The sequence below is a fragment of the Bos indicus x Bos taurus genome, chromosome 22 (genome assembly GCF_003369695.1).
Source record: "Bos indicus x Bos taurus breed Angus x Brahman F1 hybrid chromosome 22, Bos_hybrid_MaternalHap_v2.0, whole genome shotgun sequence".
Taxonomy (NCBI): domain Eukaryota; kingdom Metazoa; phylum Chordata; class Mammalia; order Artiodactyla; family Bovidae; genus Bos; species Bos indicus x Bos taurus.
The window spans coordinates 11,404,864-11,422,025 of record NC_040097.1 but is presented as its reverse complement, the minus strand read 5'-3'; the positions used below and the strand labels follow the sequence as shown (position 1 = coordinate 11,422,025).

The 17,162-nt window shown below is 56.7% G+C and overlaps 3 protein-coding genes and 1 long non-coding RNA gene across 16 annotated transcripts in view; 1 reads left to right on the top strand and 3 right to left on the bottom strand.

Annotated features, from left to right (window-relative positions):
• Positions 1–1,018: 1,018 nt before the first annotated feature.
• RBM15B (RNA binding motif protein 15B) lies at positions 1,019–4,158 on the bottom strand. Its single transcript, XM_027523416.1, is given in 2 exon segments — positions 1,019–1,831; positions 1,834–4,158. Coding segments are annotated over 2 exon segments (2,682 nt in total). The 5' UTR covers positions 4,040–4,158; the 3' UTR covers positions 1,019–1,355.
• A 2,040-nt stretch (positions 4,159–6,198) lies between these two features.
• MANF (mesencephalic astrocyte derived neurotrophic factor) lies at positions 6,199–10,101 on the bottom strand. The gene is made up of 4 exons (XM_027523626.1): positions 9,951–10,101; positions 9,069–9,196; positions 8,150–8,291; positions 6,199–6,659 (listed from the first exon to the last, which is right to left on the bottom strand). Exons 1-4 carry the CDS (start codon positions 10,033–10,035, stop codon positions 6,475–6,477), a joined length of 540 nt encoding a protein of 179 aa, XP_027379427.1. The 5' UTR covers positions 10,036–10,101; the 3' UTR covers positions 6,199–6,474.
• A 45-nt stretch (positions 10,102–10,146) lies between these two features.
• LOC113880937 lies at positions 10,147–13,358 on the top strand. 4 transcript variants are annotated; one of them, XR_003507886.1, is made up of 3 exons: positions 10,147–10,505; positions 10,602–10,808; positions 10,906–13,358. It is a non-coding gene; the product is annotated as an uncharacterized LOC113880937 (long non-coding RNA). The 4 variants fall into 4 exon arrangements; XR_003507885.1 differs by having other exon boundaries at positions 10,147–10,509; XR_003507887.1 differs by having other exon boundaries at positions 10,147–10,808; positions 11,743–13,358.
• The window catches only part of DOCK3 (dedicator of cytokinesis 3), a 304,174-nt gene continuing 298,115 nt past the window's right edge, over positions 11,104–17,162 (bottom strand). For 8 of the 10 annotated variants that reach the window (XM_027523616.1, XM_027523617.1, XM_027523620.1 and 5 more), the window contains 3 exons: positions 15,437–15,559; positions 14,835–14,917; positions 11,104–14,053 (listed from right to left, as the gene is read on the bottom strand). In XM_027523616.1, the coding sequence (XP_027379417.1) occupies positions 13,544–14,053; positions 14,835–14,917; positions 15,437–15,559 (716 nt within the window). In that variant the 3' untranslated portion in view covers positions 11,104–13,543. The other 2 variants (XM_027523621.1, XM_027523624.1) reach the window with 2 other exon arrangements.

Genomic DNA, 17,162 nt, shown 5'->3' with positions numbered 1-17,162 from the left:
CCTCCCTGGTCCCTGACACTGCTGGCTTCATCTGCCACGCTGGCCATGCTGCCTGTAGAGACACGTGGTCAGAGAACTCAGGGCTGTCTGCAAGCCATCTTTCCCTCCCCAGCCTGCATGGCTTTTGCCCGACACCTCAGCAACTGTGACATTTCCCCAGAGAGGGACCCCATTTCCCAGTGGTCCCCACCTCAGCAGTATCAGGGCAGGAGGCCCTAGGCACCTGCGCCCACCCTGCCCCTGAGGAAGTTATGTCAGTTTACAAGAGCATCTTCCTAACCCACTGTCTTCCGTCAAAAACTCTTCAGGCCAGGGATCCCGTGTCCCTCACTCTGCTCCAGTGGCCAGACAGAGGCCCACACCAGCCCTGAACGATCATAAGAAAAGCCAGAATTCACAAGCACTGGGAAAAGTTCAAGGATTAACCAAGGAAAGTGGCCTCCCACCCTCCACTCCAACGTCTGACCACCAGTGCCCCTCGGAGTCCGAAGGAGCGCTGTCTCCACCTGGGTATCCCCGGGCTGCCGCATTAAGGGGAGAAGGGAGGCTAACAAGAGGAGGAAGCTGGGCACATCCAGGCACCAAGACCCCAATACTGCACTGCTCCTCCCATGACTACCACACCACGACTAAGGTCTACCTGCTTTCAGAAACGCCTGTCAACCAGGTGCTTTGTTCAACCCCAAAGACACGCACACTGTTCATGGCAGGAACACAAAAACTGCCACAGCGGCTAGCTAGACTTAGGCTTAACCCCTTCCTGTGCAATGGGCTCTGTGGAGGCTGGCATGGCAGGGTCTGAAATGAAACCCACTTGCTCTCAGACCAAATTAGAAACCCCTGTGAATGGAGCCCCGCCTCAGCCCCAAGAGCTGGGGGCTGACAGGCACCAGTGCAGCAGGGCTGGGAGACACGCTGGCAGTGGAAAGATGCCGGAAGGCATCTGTGTGCAGGCAGCGGGGGACAGTCTTCCATCCTTTGAGAAAATCATGTGATTAAACCAGGACTCTGAACAGGATTAAAAATCCATCCTCTGACAAAGGCTTTACTGACAATTTTCCATACAGTTAGTCAAAAAATAAAAAAATACAGAACACAGCAGACAGTATTTCATACACTAGAAGCCGACATGACAGGAGTCCCTTCTCATCACGGTAAAAAAAAAAAAAACCCAAACCTAAGAACTTAGTTTTTGGTGGGGAGATAGGACTTTGGTCCCCTACCAAATGAAATGGAGTAACCCAGCAGAGAATTCAAATCAAGGGTGTAGTATGGGCTGGGGGGGCAGGGCAGCAGTGGTCAGATTTTAAAATAACTGCTTTAGTGACAAACAGGCTGGAAAAGCCAGGCTCGGGCTAGGCTGTGTCTCTCACTATAACTATCACCATGTGCTCCTCCTCTAGCTTGCCCAATGTCCTCAGCGCTGACTGGAGGTACTGCTGTGAGAAGTCACAGGGCGGGAAGGCGTAGAGCATGCCTGTGCTGTCTCTGCCCTTGGATCCACCCACTGGCAGGCTGATCACCCCTGCAGCCTGCTTCTGTTTCAAGTAGGAGACCAGGTTCCTGAGAAGCCGCCTCTGTAGGCCAGGCTCCACCGTCGGCATCCCCTCAGAGCCAGGCCCACTGGGGGTCGCCTGGGTGGCCAGGAGCACTGCGTAGCCATTGGGGCTCCCCTGCTTGATGCGTCGTGTGACCTCATCGAGCTTGGGTTGGTCCAGGCGAAGGCGCTGGGCAATCTTCAGCTGGGTCAGCTTACTCCCGGAAGTATGGTCTTTGAGGAGACTGCTGATCACCCCCTGGTCCCCCTCTAGGATGTGCATAGATGTCGGAAGCAGCTGTTTTTCAACACCAGAAGCCCGTTCCAACCCAGCTGCAGCGTCTGGGCATACTCTGAAAGATTCTTGAGCTTTTTGGTCTCGTGTTTTGGCTCTTCCAGAGGCTTGGGCTCGGCCTCAGTGGTCCGATGATTGCGCTCGCTCTCTCGGGTCTTCTTCCCGTGGGAAGAGTCGGGAGCCTCGTGGTGGTGGTGGTGGCTCCGCTCCTCCGCCCCGTGTCGGCTGTTGCTGAGGGAGTTGCTGCCGGACTCCTTGGTCCCTTCACTGGAATGGTTTTCCTTGCGGCTACGCTCCGGGGTGCGGTCGGAGCCTCGATCCGCAGGCTGCCCACCACCCTTGGTCCTGCTCCGCTCCTCATAAGGGGAGTGGGTGGCCCTTCCGCGATCACTGGAGAGGCTCCGGCGCTTCCGCCTGTCCTCCCAGGCCTTGGGCAGGCCCCGGTCCCCATCTCCTCCCCAGCGCTCACCACTCCGGCTGCGCACTGAGCGGCTGTAGCCCTCGAGGCTGTTTCGGCGGTCAGAGCTTTTACTGGGGCTGGTCCAGTCCCCTTCCAAAAAGGTCCGCTCTCGATCTGAGTACAGGAGGTGTGGAGGGGTCCTGTCCCGCACCCGCAGGTCGGCATCCAGGTTCCGGTGCCGGGTATACCCGTCGGGGAGTAGCTCATAGTGCACAGGGAGGGGAGAGGGCTGGTACTGCTGGGGATACCGAGTCTCCTCTGCTTTGGCAAAATCCACGCGCAGCCTGCGGTCAGGACCCCCCAAGGGAAAGCCCCTCATTTTAGCACAGGCGGCCTGGGCTGCGTCCAAGCTCTCGTACTGGATGTAGGCAAAGCTATCTCCCTTGACATGATCAATGGTCCGAATGCTCCCAAAACGGTCAAACTCCCGGGCCAGAGCCGCCAGTGAGGTGTTAGGTCCCAAGCCACCCACCCAGAGGCGCGTAGTGGGGTTGGCCTTGCCGTACCCTATCTTAATGGGATTGCGGCCTATCACCCGACCCGACATGCCCACCTTGGCCCGGTGGGCCATGTCTAGGTTCTGGAACTTGAGGAAGGCATACGCACCGCCCTGCCCACGGGCGGGTCTCTTGATGACCACCTCCTCAATGATGCCGTACTTCTCGAAAGCCCGTCGCAGCTCCACCTCTGACACGCTGTGGTCCAAATTCCCAATGAAGAGGTTGCGCGTGGCCCGCTGGTCGTCCTCGGGCATCAGGTCCTCCTCGCACACGGCCGGGTAGCCGTAGGGTCGCCCGCGGTCGTCGTATAGCCCGTAGTAGTCCAAGGCCCGCTCCCGGGACAGGCCTACGGCGGCGGCGGCCGCGGCCGCATCTAGAGCAAAGGCTGCGGCAGCGTGGCGGGCGCGGGGCTCCCGCAGCGGAGGGGCGGCAACCGGGGACAGTGAACGCTGCTTGTACTGGTAGCCGCCGTGCAGCGGGAGGTAGCCGAGCGGGTCGGCGGGCGCGGGCGGGCCCGGGGGCGGAGTGGAGGCGGCGGCGCTGCTGCTGCTGCTTCGCCTGCTGCTCCCGCCGCCGCCGCCGCCGCCTCGTAGGTACACGGGCTCCACCTTGAGCGGACGGTCGTAGAGCAGTAGCTGGCGGGCCAGGGCGTGCTGGCGGGCCTCACGCGCGTCCTGCGGGTGCCGGAAGTTCACGTAGGCCACGCGGCCCAGCTCAGGCGTGTGCGACAGGCGCAGGCTGATCTCGCCGAAGCGCTTGAACTGGTGGAAGAGCCGATCTTCGAGGTGCTCGGCAGGCAGCGCGGGGCTCAGGCTGCTGATGAGCAGCGTCTTGTACTCGGGTGCTGCCGCTGAGGAGCCGGGACCCGTGGGCTCGGCCCCGGGCGGCGGCGGAGGTGGCGGTAGTGGAGATGCGCGGGGCGACGCGCCCGAAGCGCCTGGGTCCCCTGAGGCCTTGCCGCCGCGTCCCCCGCCGCCGGCGCCCGAGCCTGAGGAGCGGCCGCTGCTCGCACGGTGATTCGCGTCCCCGGCGCCTCGGCCGTCGCGATGCCCACCGCCGCTGCCCCCGCTACCGCGAGGTTTGTCGCGGGCCCGCGTTGGAACGGGGTGCTTGGCGCCGCCCGAGGCCTTGTGCGCCGCCCGCCGCCCGCCCGCCTCCGCCTCCCGTTCGCGCTCCCGCGGCCGTTTGGCCGACGATGACGAGCCGCGCCCGCTCGGGCTGGAGTCTCGCTCGCTCTGCCTCTTCATGGCGCCGGCGCGGCTGGCGGGCGGGCGGCCCGCAGGCCCCTCACAGCGGCGGCGGCGGCGGCCGAGGAGGCAGCGCCCCCGGCGCCGCCATCTTGGACAAAAGGACTCGGCGCGGCGACGGGGCGGGGCGGGAGCTGCGCTGAGGGCCTGGGCGCCGCGTTATCAGGCTGCGCCGGCCCACCACGTGACCCCATGAAGGGCGGGGCGAAGGCAGCGCCGGGCGTGCGTCATCGGGCTGCGCCGCCCCGTATCACGTGACCCTGTGGCTAGCGGGCGAACCCGCCCGCACTGTGAGCTCTGGCGCCACCGTGCGGATGGCGTGGCCGAGGCTGGGGCTCCACAGAAATTGGAGCTCTGGAGAGGGACAGAGGCCTCGCAGGTGCGGGTATGCCAGGCCTTGAACTTTATGGGATATTCCAACCCCAGGACTAGGTTTGGGTGACCACCCCCAAGCCCTGCCTTGGCATCTACTGACTGGGTCCGGCATTAACAACCCAAACCCACACCCCGTATCTCCAGTATCCCCTGCGTTCATGTTCACTTGTGGCAGCCGCCCGAAAGGCCTTGAGAATCATGGCTATGCACTCAGAAGACGGCGAGACCTGTTGGGTCCCTGGCTGGGCACAGAAATCCAAAACCTATGGTTTCTAGGGTGGGAACAGGCTCCTTAGAGCAACGGGGCCCACCCTCCGCTTGGGCATTCGAGTACACTGAGGGCTGTAAGGGAAGGGTCACAGAGCCAAGGGTGAAGAGAAGGCCGAACTCAGCGGCTGCCCAGTTTGCCATGCTTACCTCTCCTTGGCCAGTGCTCTCGCATCCACCTCCAAGGTGGTGACATGAAGGGGAAATCCTGTTCGGGTGCCAAGCCCCCTCAGGGCAACTTTCATTTTCCATGGAGAGTTAACCGGAGGCTTCACAGGACCTGACCCAACTTAAGCCACAGAAACCGTGGCATGGGGAAGAGCGCATGCGCATCTTCTGCCCTCCCACGACCAGAAGCCTTTGCGAGGAGCGCCTGCAGCAGCTAACGCAGGTGCACTAGATTAACGTCTTACAAGAAACACCTGTTAACGTTCCAGGTCTCCTAGGCGGCTTCCAGGAGTTAAGCCTTTTAAAGATAACCTTGGGGATCACCCTCTGGTAGCAGTTGGGCTGTCTTCCCTGTTTGGTGTAGCTTAGAGGACACAGAGGCCACCAGAACACAGCTGCTAGGTTGAAACAGCTCCATCTACTAAGATTTCTGGTTCTAGCCATGCAGTTTCTCAACACCTTTCAGGGGCTCAGAAAACTTTGCTTGTCTGATCATAACAGCCCATCTAATTCCTCCAAGTAGGGAGCACCTGGCCTAAGAAGTGCATTCTTAAACTTTCTCAGACATGAAAATTGTGGGCCTTCTGCTCACAGCCATTAGTGGACGCCACAGCCAGCTGAGGGCCCTTTACCTTGGCAACCTGAATTTAGGAACCGCACAAATGACGTGACCCGAGGTCAGAGCATGCACGCACTGTTTCTTAGCCCTCCCCTTGTGGTGGTCTCTGAGGGCATGAGGAACAGTCCACTGAGTCACAGTTCATGCTGGTCATTGGGTTTCCCACGCACCAACCCCCAAAAGAGCAAGTAAAAACCAGACTCCAGGGACACCCTTTCAGGACTTCAACTGTTAAGCTTATCTTGGGTAAACAAAGGCAAAAGACAGCCTCTCTCTGGCTCTTTGTACAAACCAACTCCTGCCAGTTTTGCAAAATCCCGACTAGGTACCAGAGGCTTAGGGTTGACACTGGACCACAAACTGAGTTGAGCAAGTAGATGGCCAGATCTGGACAGTGACTGATGGAGGTAGCCAGGCCACGAGTACTTGAGAAATGTGACAGCACTGAACTACTCAGCTACTGAAGTCATCATTGCAGAAAACTGCGTTAAACCTCAGTCTTGCTTGCAACCCAGTCCCCTCTCTAGATAGTCCCTATGGGCTGCGGGTTATCAAGACCCACCTCCTCCCTGAGAACCTCTCCACTCTTGCACAGCCCAACAGGCCCCTTGTCCTGTCCTGGCATCCCAGCATTGACTGGTGGTTGAGGGACAAATGTGAATATACCTGAAAACTCTTTGTAAACCGGAAAGCATAAACCGGTGAAATCGTCATCATGGGTAAAACCCTATTTCAGTATTCACTTTAATTCTTCAAGGACAGCTAGAAATTTTCTTCCTTTAATAAAAAAATCCCAGACATACTTTGAAGTCCTAGAGTAAATGGGCAACAGAACAAAGTGAATCTCCCCCAAGGGGACGCTGTACACCCAGCATCATCAAGAAAGCTCCAGGCTTCACACCTGACTTTGTCAGGAGCCTGCCTAAAAAATAAATTACAAAAAGGCTGTTTGGGGTAGACACAAATGAAGTGTTTTCTCCCTCAGGAGCAGCAGGGATCGAGCCGACTACAAATCAGTCCGTGAACTAGCTGCCTTGGGAGCATATTTAGGCATCAGTTCATTAATCTTCCGGATGTAGTCAGACTTTTCCGCACAGCCTTTGCACGTCTCCCCCCAGTCGTCCAGGATCTTCTTTAGCTCTTTAACTCGGAGCTTCTTCAGGTCCACTGTGCTCAGGTCGATCTGTTTGTCTGGAGAAAAGAGCAGGGAGAATAACCAGCTGGGTGGGAGCAACTGTGGACCCCAGCAGTCCTTGCACAGCCAAGCTGTCACTTAAAACCAGCAGACCTACTGACTGCAGGGAGAGACGCATGCAGCTGTGTCAGTGCCCAGTGCCCCAGGAGGGGAACTGGCCCAGCCCCTTCACCAGGAAGGCGGGTCTCACGCTGGCAGTGTGAGTAACCCCAGTTACTCACTGGCAGTCTGTGACACCCCAGACATGCAGTGTCAGCAGGGACAGATGGAGGCCATGTGGTCCTTACAGAAGGAACCTTCTAGGAGGAATATGGCGCCCACTCCAAGTGCCTCTTACTAAACGTCACGGTAGAGCCCACAGCACTGGAGAATGAGAGTTCTAGGGTGACAGAGCAGACAGATCCCCTAGCCTCAGTTTCCCAACACAGACCCTGGTCGGGCTCTTGAATTAGGAGCCTACTCTCCATGACCACCTGTGATCACAGAGAGACCTTCTGCCAGAAGAACTGAACTAGGATCACTCTCAGAAGACCAGTATCCTTGACACAATGGGGTAAAATGCAGCCCTTGGACACTCAATTCATGGTAAAACATGCTGGTGCTGTTTCAGTTTTAAGGAAGAGAACAACTCTTCCTGGCACCAATTCTTTCTGAAGACCTGAACTCTTTTTCCCACTGGAAACTTCTTTGGCAAAAGAGGTGCTGTGTGCCCACAACCTTAGGCTTTCCTGTTGGGACACAGCTGTTCTTTTCAAAATAGTAAAAGTCACTCAGCCTTCAGAGTGTGCAGTCAGGACAAGCTTATTAAAGCCAAGTCAGACGACATGGCTTCTCTGCTCAAATCCCAACATTCTCATCTTCCCTCAGACTAAAACCAAGTCTTCACCAACATGCAAGGCCCTCTATGACCTGCCCACACACCTGTCATGGCACTGGCTGCCTTTACATCTGCCTGTGTCCTCTGCCTGAAATTCTCTTCCCTGAGCTGTGCCAGTGGCTAATCCCCCACCTCCTTTTCAAAGTCTGTTGAAATGTCACCTCCTGGGCTTCCCTGATAGCTCAGTTGGTAAAGAAGCCACCTGAAATGCAGGAGACCCCAGTTCGACTCCTGGGTCAGGAAGATCTGCTGGAGCAATGTGGGAGACCTGGGTTTGATCCCTGGGTTGGGAAGAGCCCCTGGAGAAGGGAAAGGCTACCCACTCCAGTATTGTGGCCTGGAGAATTCTAGGGACTGTACAGTCCATGGGGTGGCAAAGCGTCAGACACGACTGAGTGACTTGCACTCTCACTGAGGCCTATTCTGACCTCCATGCACCAGGATGCAGGGTTGAGTCTGTGCCCCTGCCATTTACCACCACTAACCTTGTTACATCACTCACTCATGAAGACTCTAGTTTATCACCTGCCTTCCCCAGCTAGAAAGTACACTTCATTAATGCCTGAGCACAGAGAGAGTTCAGCGTTGGTTAAATAATGCCACACTCACCATACTTTAGTTCACAGATCTGACTGTCTTTCTTCTTGAGCTTCTCACAGATCTTCTCCACAGGGATGTGGTGGGACAGGGGCTTGGACACCTCGTTGATGATCTTGGTGGCTGCATCCTCTGTGGCCCCAATGTAGTAGCACTGTGGCAAGAAAGGAGAATGGCCTTCAGGAGGTGCCCCTTAAGAGCTATCTCCTCCAAGGCACACTGACATCTCAAAACATCTTCTGTCTCTGCCAGGACTTCATTTTCCCACACTCCGCCTGTACTGGAAGTCAGATTCAGCATAAACCCCAGGCTCTTAGTACACACTTGGTCCCAGAGCTGACAGCCACCAGATGAATTTAAAAGTCACCAAGGTTCAAACCTTTAAACAGAAAGACAGACAAACCAGAGACTGCCAGGGAAGCTGAGGCTACCAAAACTATTGTTTCATTAGAATTCAGCCCTAGCCTCCCCTGTGCCCATTCCGTTATCATCGGTCCTCACTCATGCCAAGATTGCTCTGGCCTCTGGGCACTCACATTGGCTGTTCCCTCTGCTGTGACGTTCTTTCCCCCTCCATAATGATGACCCTGTCTCAGAAAAATTCTTGACTACTAAGTTAGCACCCACCCTCTCTACCATACCCTCCTGGTCCATTTTCTGCACAACTTGCATCCCACCGCATTATTTGCCTGTCACTGCTCTCCCCTGATATTTCCTGTGTCCAGCACACAGTAGGTGCTTAATCAACACTAAGAGGATAACATCCCAACGGCCGAATACAGAAAACACTGCAGACCCACATTAGTTCACTGACAGAACAGCTGGTCTCCTCAATAGACAAGTGGGCGGGGTCTTGTATTTCCAGGCCTGGGAAGTGGATACTTAAAACGCTGGCCAGGGCCAGCCTGGGGAGGGCCAAACAGCTACTTACCAACCGATTCTCTTTGCCTCTTGCTTCACGGCAGAACTTTATAAGTTCTTTTTCAATAGAGGCTGGAGAGAATGTGACATCTCTGTCTTTGAGGTCCTGGTAAAATCTTCCCAGATAAGAAATACAAACTGAAAAAGAGAAAGAAGGAAGATGCTCCAGTCATCACCAAATTGCAGGCCAATTCAGTAGGCGGGAACTCCAGCAGCAATTTTAATAAGAGACACGGAGAAAGGGGAGTTTTTCTACCACTGGATTTTCTCGGGTGCCCACAGGTAGACAGAACCGTGCTCCGGGTTGCTGGGTCCCCGAGTACACCCAGGGGATGCGGGGAACGAGCATCACCTAATGACCCACAAACGGCTCTTCCCTGCTCTTTCCATAAAGTTTAAACCGAGACTGAACACGTGTCCTTGAGATAGGCTCACTGTGACCTCATAAATGGACAATCTAGAGGCCGAAGAGAAAAAAACGATGCAAATGCTACTCATTTCCAAATGCAACACCGAACCCCAACGTGAATCTTTGCAACCCTATCACACCAGGCGCGGTGCCCACGGGCGGCCCTCAGGACACCCCACCTGAGCCAGAACCGCTCCCAGGAGCTTCTGCCCAGTGATGGTAAAGGACCAAAACTCCGGCGTTATCTCAGTTTCAGGCCAAATTGTCTGTACGATCTAGTCCTAACTTTCTCGTCAGACCAATGTTTTTTAGGCCCAGAAAATGTTTTCTAGACCCGGCGTTGGTCCCTCCTCTAGCAGACCCCACTGGGGCCGGCCGCCCTCGCCCGCATTAGCCCCGGCCTCTCAGCCTTTCGGTGGTTTGGTTGAGTTCAGCGGCGCCGCCAGGCCGGCCACAGCGCTCGGACCCCCAACTCCGCCTTACCTTCGCAGTCACCCTGTCGCAGCGCCCGGCTGGCCGGCAGCACGCTCAGAGCCAGCGCCACGGCCAGCCCGTGGGTGGCCCACATCCTCCACAACCCGCCGCCGCTGCCGCCTTCGCCGGACTGAACCGCGCCCGCCGTGCGGCGCAGCCCCCAGGTCCTGGCCGCGCGCCGTGGCCCCCTATTGGCTGGCGCCCCCCACGCTCTCCCACACACCGTTTCCCCATTGGTCCACGCGCCTCGGAGCCCAGAAGAGCGGCTCCACGCTACCCTTCCTCATTGGCTGATGGCATCGCCCGCCCTCCGCCCTAGACAGTTGTCGACCGCTGATTGAACCGGGGCTGCTCGCAGGAAGAGGCCGCAGAGGCGGCGGAAGCGGCTCAGTCGCCATCTTTGGTAGGGGCAGGGGCTGAGGCCGAAGCGGAGCACCATCAGACTGGAGTGGAATTCGGCCGCTGCCCCGCGCCTGCTCAGTTGCTCTGTGTACCCTCTGTTCTGGGCCCCAAGTCCTCCCGAAGAACCCCACGGACTTCTCTGCTCTGGTCCCGACTCGTGGCGTAGGTCAGGGGCTCTGTGGTCAGCCGCAACCCAACAGGCAGGGAGGGCGGCCGGCCGCAGGCAAGACTCCGAAGGTTTCTTTCCTTTTTCTTAAGGGACCACGTGGGCTGGGGAACCGCTGAAGAGAGTCCGGATTGCCCCGACAGGTCGACAGGAGGACCCAGTCGGGGCGGACAGATGTCGGGTAGGAGCAGGGCCCGTAAGAGGGCCCAGAGCTCAGAGGGGCGCCCGGGCCAGGATTGGTTGCCTGGCTTCGAGTTCGGAAGCATCCCGCCTTACTGGGGAGATTGGCGGCTTCGGAGGTTTGTCCCCCACGCCAGGAAGACCCCTTCTTCCCCCTTTTACTCACAAGCCTCGGGAGCCTGGCCGAGGTGGCTGGTTCTCTCTCTTGCTTTCCAGCTGAGCGCTCTGCCCCCTCGGCTGCCCTCCTTTCCGGTGCAAGTCTTGGCTCTCTGTGCTTGAAGGCCGGACGTGGGAAAAGTTGGCACTGTGCTCAGGACGGAAAAGATTTTTATGGGGCTAAAAGGGCTTGGAGCCCAGCGACAAGGGTTGGAGGGGGGCACTTTGCGGCTGCTCCCATTCAGTGAATTCAGTGGGTCAGTATCAGGTATTCATCTTTAATTCACATAACAGCAGTCAAGGGAGTGGGGAAAGCGGGGAAGTCAAGTGGCAGATATTTACATCTAAAATTCACATTACTTGCTGGATTGAGAACATGCTACCACAATATATACAGTAAAATACTTTTTTGGGACACTAGTACAAATTTTTTTTTTTTTTTTCTTTTAACTTTGCTTTCTGATACAGGTAAGACCATTAAGTCACTTCTTATTTTAAACATAAATACACAAAAGAAATGGTTAGAAGTTTTCTTATTTTAAATAAGCACAGAATGCCAGAGGTTAAAAACACATTTATAGGGCTGAATACCAATTGGACAGCACACTCTATACATTTTTTGCTCAAATTCCTGTACAAATACACAGCATTCAAATAGGTATTTACAAATAAGCTTGAAAGAATGAAAATCAATATTTCACAATCTTTTCAGAGAATTCTCATCTCTGGCCTCCCACTTCCCTTCAGACTGGCTGATTCTCCAAGGAAAGGAATTTGGAATATGTCCTTTTCATTGAATTTGGGGAAATGGAGAGGGAAAACACAAACCTGGCTCACCCTGTAGAAGGCAAGACCAAACAAACCCACACCCCCCTCTCTACCCTCTCATGCCACCAGGTGGAGAAGGAAGATGTTCTTACATGAGGACTGCCTTGTCCAGGGATTGAGGTTCAGGAGTGCCCTAAAAGCTAAAGACGAACTATCTAAGAAATCCAAAGCTAGTCCCCAACTGTTACACTTGGGAACACCAGATGGTTCAGGCCTGCCTAGACTGACCCACTCTGCTTGGAGTCACCCTTCAAGTATCAGAAAGGACCTACACTGGTGATAAAACATGCCCAGACACCCTGAAGGTAATGCGCCCCCCATCTTAGCTCATAAGTTACTTGCTGGCATTCCTGTTAAACAAGTTGCCCTTTGTTTACAAGTGAAAGACACCCTAACCAGGGAAGTCAGATGGGCCAGTGGAAGAGGAACTAACGGAGAACGTACCTGCTCAACGAGAAGGCAGCCTTGTGACTGTCAAGTTGTGAACTCAAGCAAGTAAATGTTTGTAGACTTTTTAAAAGTAACTTAGAAGCACCCTGGTAAAATACTATTGCCACTCCCCCCTATTCCCCAACTAATAAACCGAGAGGAAAATCAGTACCCTGACCTGAAAGTTTCCTATAAAGACACCACTGCCTTCTGCCCAACAGACTGGGGAGGCTGCAGAAACTGCCCTCCTGCTCACCCTGAACCCTGAGTGGTGGTCCCATGGGCCTGGAGCTGGGATCATGCACTTGGCTACTGGGAGGGGATAATTCAACCTGCGTGGCTTTCTGCTTCTAGGAGAAGTCCCTCTCCCCTCCAACTGCGCTTTTAACCCAGGAGCTCGCTGAACCTGATTTCAAGTCCTCAGGCCTTTGGAGCCTGGCTGGGCAGCCACCCCGCTGCTCAGAGGTAGTGCTGAAAATCCCTGATTCAGGAGCTGGAGGACAGGCATGCTGGCCACTTCTGAAAGCTCAGAGGATTTCCGGCCCTGCCACACCCCAGCCTCACTCCTCTATCGGCTTGTCTCTCAACACGTGGCTGCCCAGGCCCTGGGGAGGAAGGTGGTGAAGGCAGTCCCTCTGGCTCCAACCCTCACTCAAGCTCCAGAGGCTAGGAGATGACCACTGCAGATCCATGCACCAGGGGGCTCCTGCAGGGCATGGGGTATGTTAAGAGTGGAGGGGAGCGAAGGGTCAGAAATAAAAATGATGGAGGGGAAATCCAAGGTAGAGGAGGAGGCGGGGCTGGCCCACAGAAGCCTGGCAGTACACCCGGGGCATGCAGTTAGGCTGTCACATGCCTGTGCCGGCAGGTTGGCCTCGCCAGCCCCTCAGGGGCACACTCCTGGATGGAAGAGCAGGCATTTGTGCAAAATGGCTGGTAGCCCTCTTGTCCACCTGTGACATAGTCCACGTGGTCCTTGCAATCCCTGAATACAACCATGAGCTCTTCTGTCTACACAGCAAAGGAAGAGGTCCCTAGTGCAATTTCCATTCTGTGCATTGCTGCCCTGGAGGGAGGGCCTGGGCTCCTGCCCCAGGGGCCCCATGAAGCTGCAAAGCGGTTCTGTGGTGCAGTATCTCCATCTAGCTCCATGTGGTCTGAAACTGCAGGAGGAAGACAGCATCTACTGCACAAAGGAAAGAGGAAAACCCATAGAAATGGAAATGTAGAAAATGAAATAAAAAGAGAAGCCACAACCCTTCATGCTGCTGTGGCCTCTGCACATGGCAACACACGAGTTCACGGCAGTAGAACGTAGACTCGGGCGGTTCTCTCCTGAGTGCCAGGCCTCGGGCTCCCTGCGGGGGGACTTGCTTTTCTGACCCGGAGTGGTTGGGCGAGCCGCTCACTGACGGTGGTGTCCCAGCTGCTTCCCTGCCCCTCACTGTTCCCCTCGGCTGTGCTCCCAGGCCATGCGTGCCTGCTCTTCCTTGGTGCTCCCGGGAGGCAGCGAGGCCTTGCGATGCAGGCCCCGAGGCCTCTCAGCCTCCTCTCGCAGCAGCACACCCTCGTCGTGCTCCAGGGCCGGCAGGCGGGGGTGGTAGGGCTTGGGTGGCAGCGCAGGCGGGTCCATGGGGTCCTGAGGGATGACACATCCCGGGGCCGAGTGGCTTCGGCACGGCTGGGCCTTGATGGAGTCCAGGACGGCGGACTCGGAGAGGCTGTAGTGGACGGGGAGGTAAGGTGGCTCAAGATCTTCGTCAGCGTTCCAGGCCTGGCTCGGCATGGAGTCCATGGTGTCGGTTCGAGCAGGGACCTCCGAGGAGTGCCCAAAGTTACTCTCACTTAGGGAGGACACGCCGCTGCTGGCACTGCCGGATAGTGTAGAGTTGCTGCCATCCAGGCCTGACTGGGGGCTGGTTGGGGAGGCCGGAATAGGATGCAGGGGCGACTGAAAGAAAAGGGAGAAGTGTGAAAATCCTTCTTTCCAGACAGGCTGACATGCCTGCCCCGGGACGAGAAGACCAAGAGTCTCCTATATTAATGAACTTTAAAATACTCATCACCAGAGTATTTCTTGTTTCGCCATCAGCAAGCCCCTGCCTTCTCCCTGGCCCCAGCCTTCTCCCTGGCCCCAGCAAGCCTATGCAGCCCCAGAATCACCTGCATTTCTATGGCCCCCAAATGGCCCTGCCTTTGTGCCCCGTGAAGCCAGGTCCCAGGCTTCTGGCCGTGGGTCTAGGGGCAAAGATAGAAGGGCTGGGTCGGCAGGCCCATGGGGAGGGCAGAAAAACCCCAGAGGGCCATGGACCAGATGAGTGCCTTCTGCTGCTAAAATCTGTGACAGTCTTTTCCAATTTGCAGAAAATGAGTTTCGCGTAAAGGTTTGGTATCTGATGCTTCTCATTTTGAGTGGACTCCAGTTTAAAGTGCTCTATGACCTCCCACAGTTAACATTTCCTCACGTTGTGAACTGTGGTGTGTTAATACCTACCCCCTGGCTTCTCACTGCTCTTGGCTCACACACTGGGTGCCGTGTGTTGCTGTCTGAGGACCCTCTGACCTCTCCACCCCCATCACATCTGTTACAGGACACGTGGGTCACCTGTACCCCAAGTATGTCTCTGGAAACCCCCAGCTTCTGTCAGGCTGGGCTGTCGGGAGCAACAGGGGAGGCAGACCTCAGGGGTCTCTCCCCGCACAGCCTAGGGGCTGTCGCCTCAGAACATTACCTTGCGCAAGGTCCGGGCAGGGAGGGCTGGGGGGGTGTCACCCAAGGGGTGGTGGAAGGCGTCGAAGTGTAGGGAGTAATGACCTGCAGAGGACACAGAAGCAGAGCTTCAGTTGGGCCCTTTTTGGACTGCATCACAGCAGAGCTGGCGGGGCCAACTGCACGGATGGGAGTCTCCCGCGACCCCTTGGCACTGGGAGCCATGGGAAAACCTCTCTCTTCACTGACATTCTTCAAAACACAGGCTGCTTGAGTAAAGACACCCATGCCACACAGGAGATCGAGAAGTCCGAGTGCATCAGAGCCCACAGAATGACAGTCCACAGACAGCAGCGGCCCTCTGCCTGCTGCGGGGCGACGACAGTCTGGGAAGTCTCGCGCTTGGCACAGTCATTTCCGACGTCTTCAGCCTCCGCAGTCAGAAAGGCCTTACTGAGTGTACCTGCTGCACTTGGAGACCTCACTGACCCCAAGGCTGCGGTGGCGGGGTTCTTTCTTCGGCTGAGTCGGCTCGTCTTCTCAGCCCAGAGGGCTCTTGCCCTCACCCCTGAGCAGGATCTGAGACTGGGGACTACCTGGGGGACCCGCTGGAGGTCTTCTTACCATGCAGCAGGCTTCGGGGAGGCACTGGGGGGGCCAGGATGCACCCCGTGTGGGCAGACAGGAAGGGCTGGGCCTCTCGGGCTCCGCTATCCAGGCTCCAGCTGCTGGGGGCTGCTGGCACCGCTGAAGGGCGAAAACAGATGGCATGAAGGGAGGTTACTTCTTGAGCAGCCTCTGGGTGGGGGGGAAGTCCTCTACCACTGCCTGGGCCTTCTCCAGGTGTGAACTCGGTACAGCACACACGGGCATGGCATGCCAGCTCCTGAGACAGAAAACACTGGCCCAGCAAGGCACGGTGGTGGCCCACGGGGAGAGTGGCTGCGGCAGACGCCACTGAAGAGGATGGCTACAGAGTCAGCTGCTGGCTGAAAAGCACTTGGGAGGAGGCAAGACGAGAGGAAGTACAGCAAGGAGGCAGCCTCCCGGGCTTGCTAGGAGGAAAAAAAGAGAACAGGAGAGTGGGGCAGGCTGGTAAGACTGACAGAAGAGGGAGAGGGAGATGCAGGCGAGTGAGCGCATGCGAGAACAGGTGTGCCGCGCACCCTATAGCTTCTGACCAAAGTCAAGAGTCAGGGCTCTCCCAGGGCCTGACCCCATGGGGAAGCAGGGAGCAGGATGGGTGGGCAGCAGCAGATGCCTCTGTCCACAGCTGGTACGTGGCCTGGGCCCTCAAAGAGCCTGTGGTAAGCTACAAGCTCTGCCCACCCCTGCTGCTTCTGAGCCCACTGGCTGGGCCTGGGATGCTCGGGAGTTTTCTAGGCAGGACTGGAGTTCATACAGTGCTGTAGGAAAGAGTATGAAGCCAGGGGTCAGGCTGGGTCCAGCAGGGACCTCTGCTTCCATAGAGGATGGAGGGTGGTGGAGCCCCTGGGTGCTTTGAAGCATAGAGGCCCAGTTCCTGTAACTCACATGCCGTGGACAGAGTGGGCCCTGGACAAAGAGTAACACAGGCTGTCCATCTGTAGATGGGAAGGAGTCCAGGGCTGGAACAGTGGCCCTTCAGCGACAGCTGAGGAGAAGGACTGTAGGAGGGGAAGGGTGGGGGGGAATGGCTGGACCCCGGGGTCTGAGGAGCAGCAGCGGATACGTGAATGCCATTGGTCAACTGCTAGAGAACCACCGCCACTGATGAGAACTATGCCCTTTCTCTGACAGAGCTCTCGTTATCAAGAGACAAGCGGCTGACCCACTGGCTTTGTTTTGAGGCAGTCACAGCTAAACGGGGCATTGAGGAGGCTGGGGACTGGGCTTTTCCCACTCCAGGGCCTGAGTGGGGAATGCAATGCCAGGGCCTAAAGGGCACCTGAGAGGCTCTGGGAAGGAAGGAGCCTGGCCTTTGAGGAGGATGTGGCCAGCAGGTGCTGGGCCCCACATGGTCGAAGAATGAGGTGGTGGGAGGCGTCCACCCTGGTCCTCCTTGCTGGTGAAGAACGTCAGGCTGGAACTCGGCTGCCTCACAGCCTCATGTCTCAGGAGCGTGGCTCAGTCTCATGGACTGGCTGACAGTGGTGGGGGCAGAGGGGAGAGGTGGCAGTGACTGGGTGGACAGGCATTCATTCTAACTCTGGTGAGTGCCAGATGGATTCCACCGGAAGGCCTTCCTCAGAGAGCCTGAACCACCCTGAGACCAGGACAGGCCTACTCTCAAACAGGCTCTCCCCAAGATGTGGCAGGAGCTTCCTGGTCCTCAGCACTAAGGTGCCCTCTCCTGAAAAGGAAAAGTTCC

Coding starts and splice junctions, on each gene's coding strand:
- MANF (XM_027523626.1), bottom strand. CDS start 10,035: ATGTGGGCCACCCACGGGCTGGCCGTGGCGCTGGCTCTGAGCGTGCTG. Junction 9,197..9,950: donor GCGACAGGGTGACTGCGAAG/GTAAGGCGGAGT, acceptor TCTCTTTTTCAG/TTTGTATTTCTTATCTGGGA. Junction 8,292..9,068: donor GAGGCAAAGAGAATCGGTTG/GTAAGTAGCTGT, acceptor TTCTTGCCACAG/TGCTACTACATTGGGGCCAC.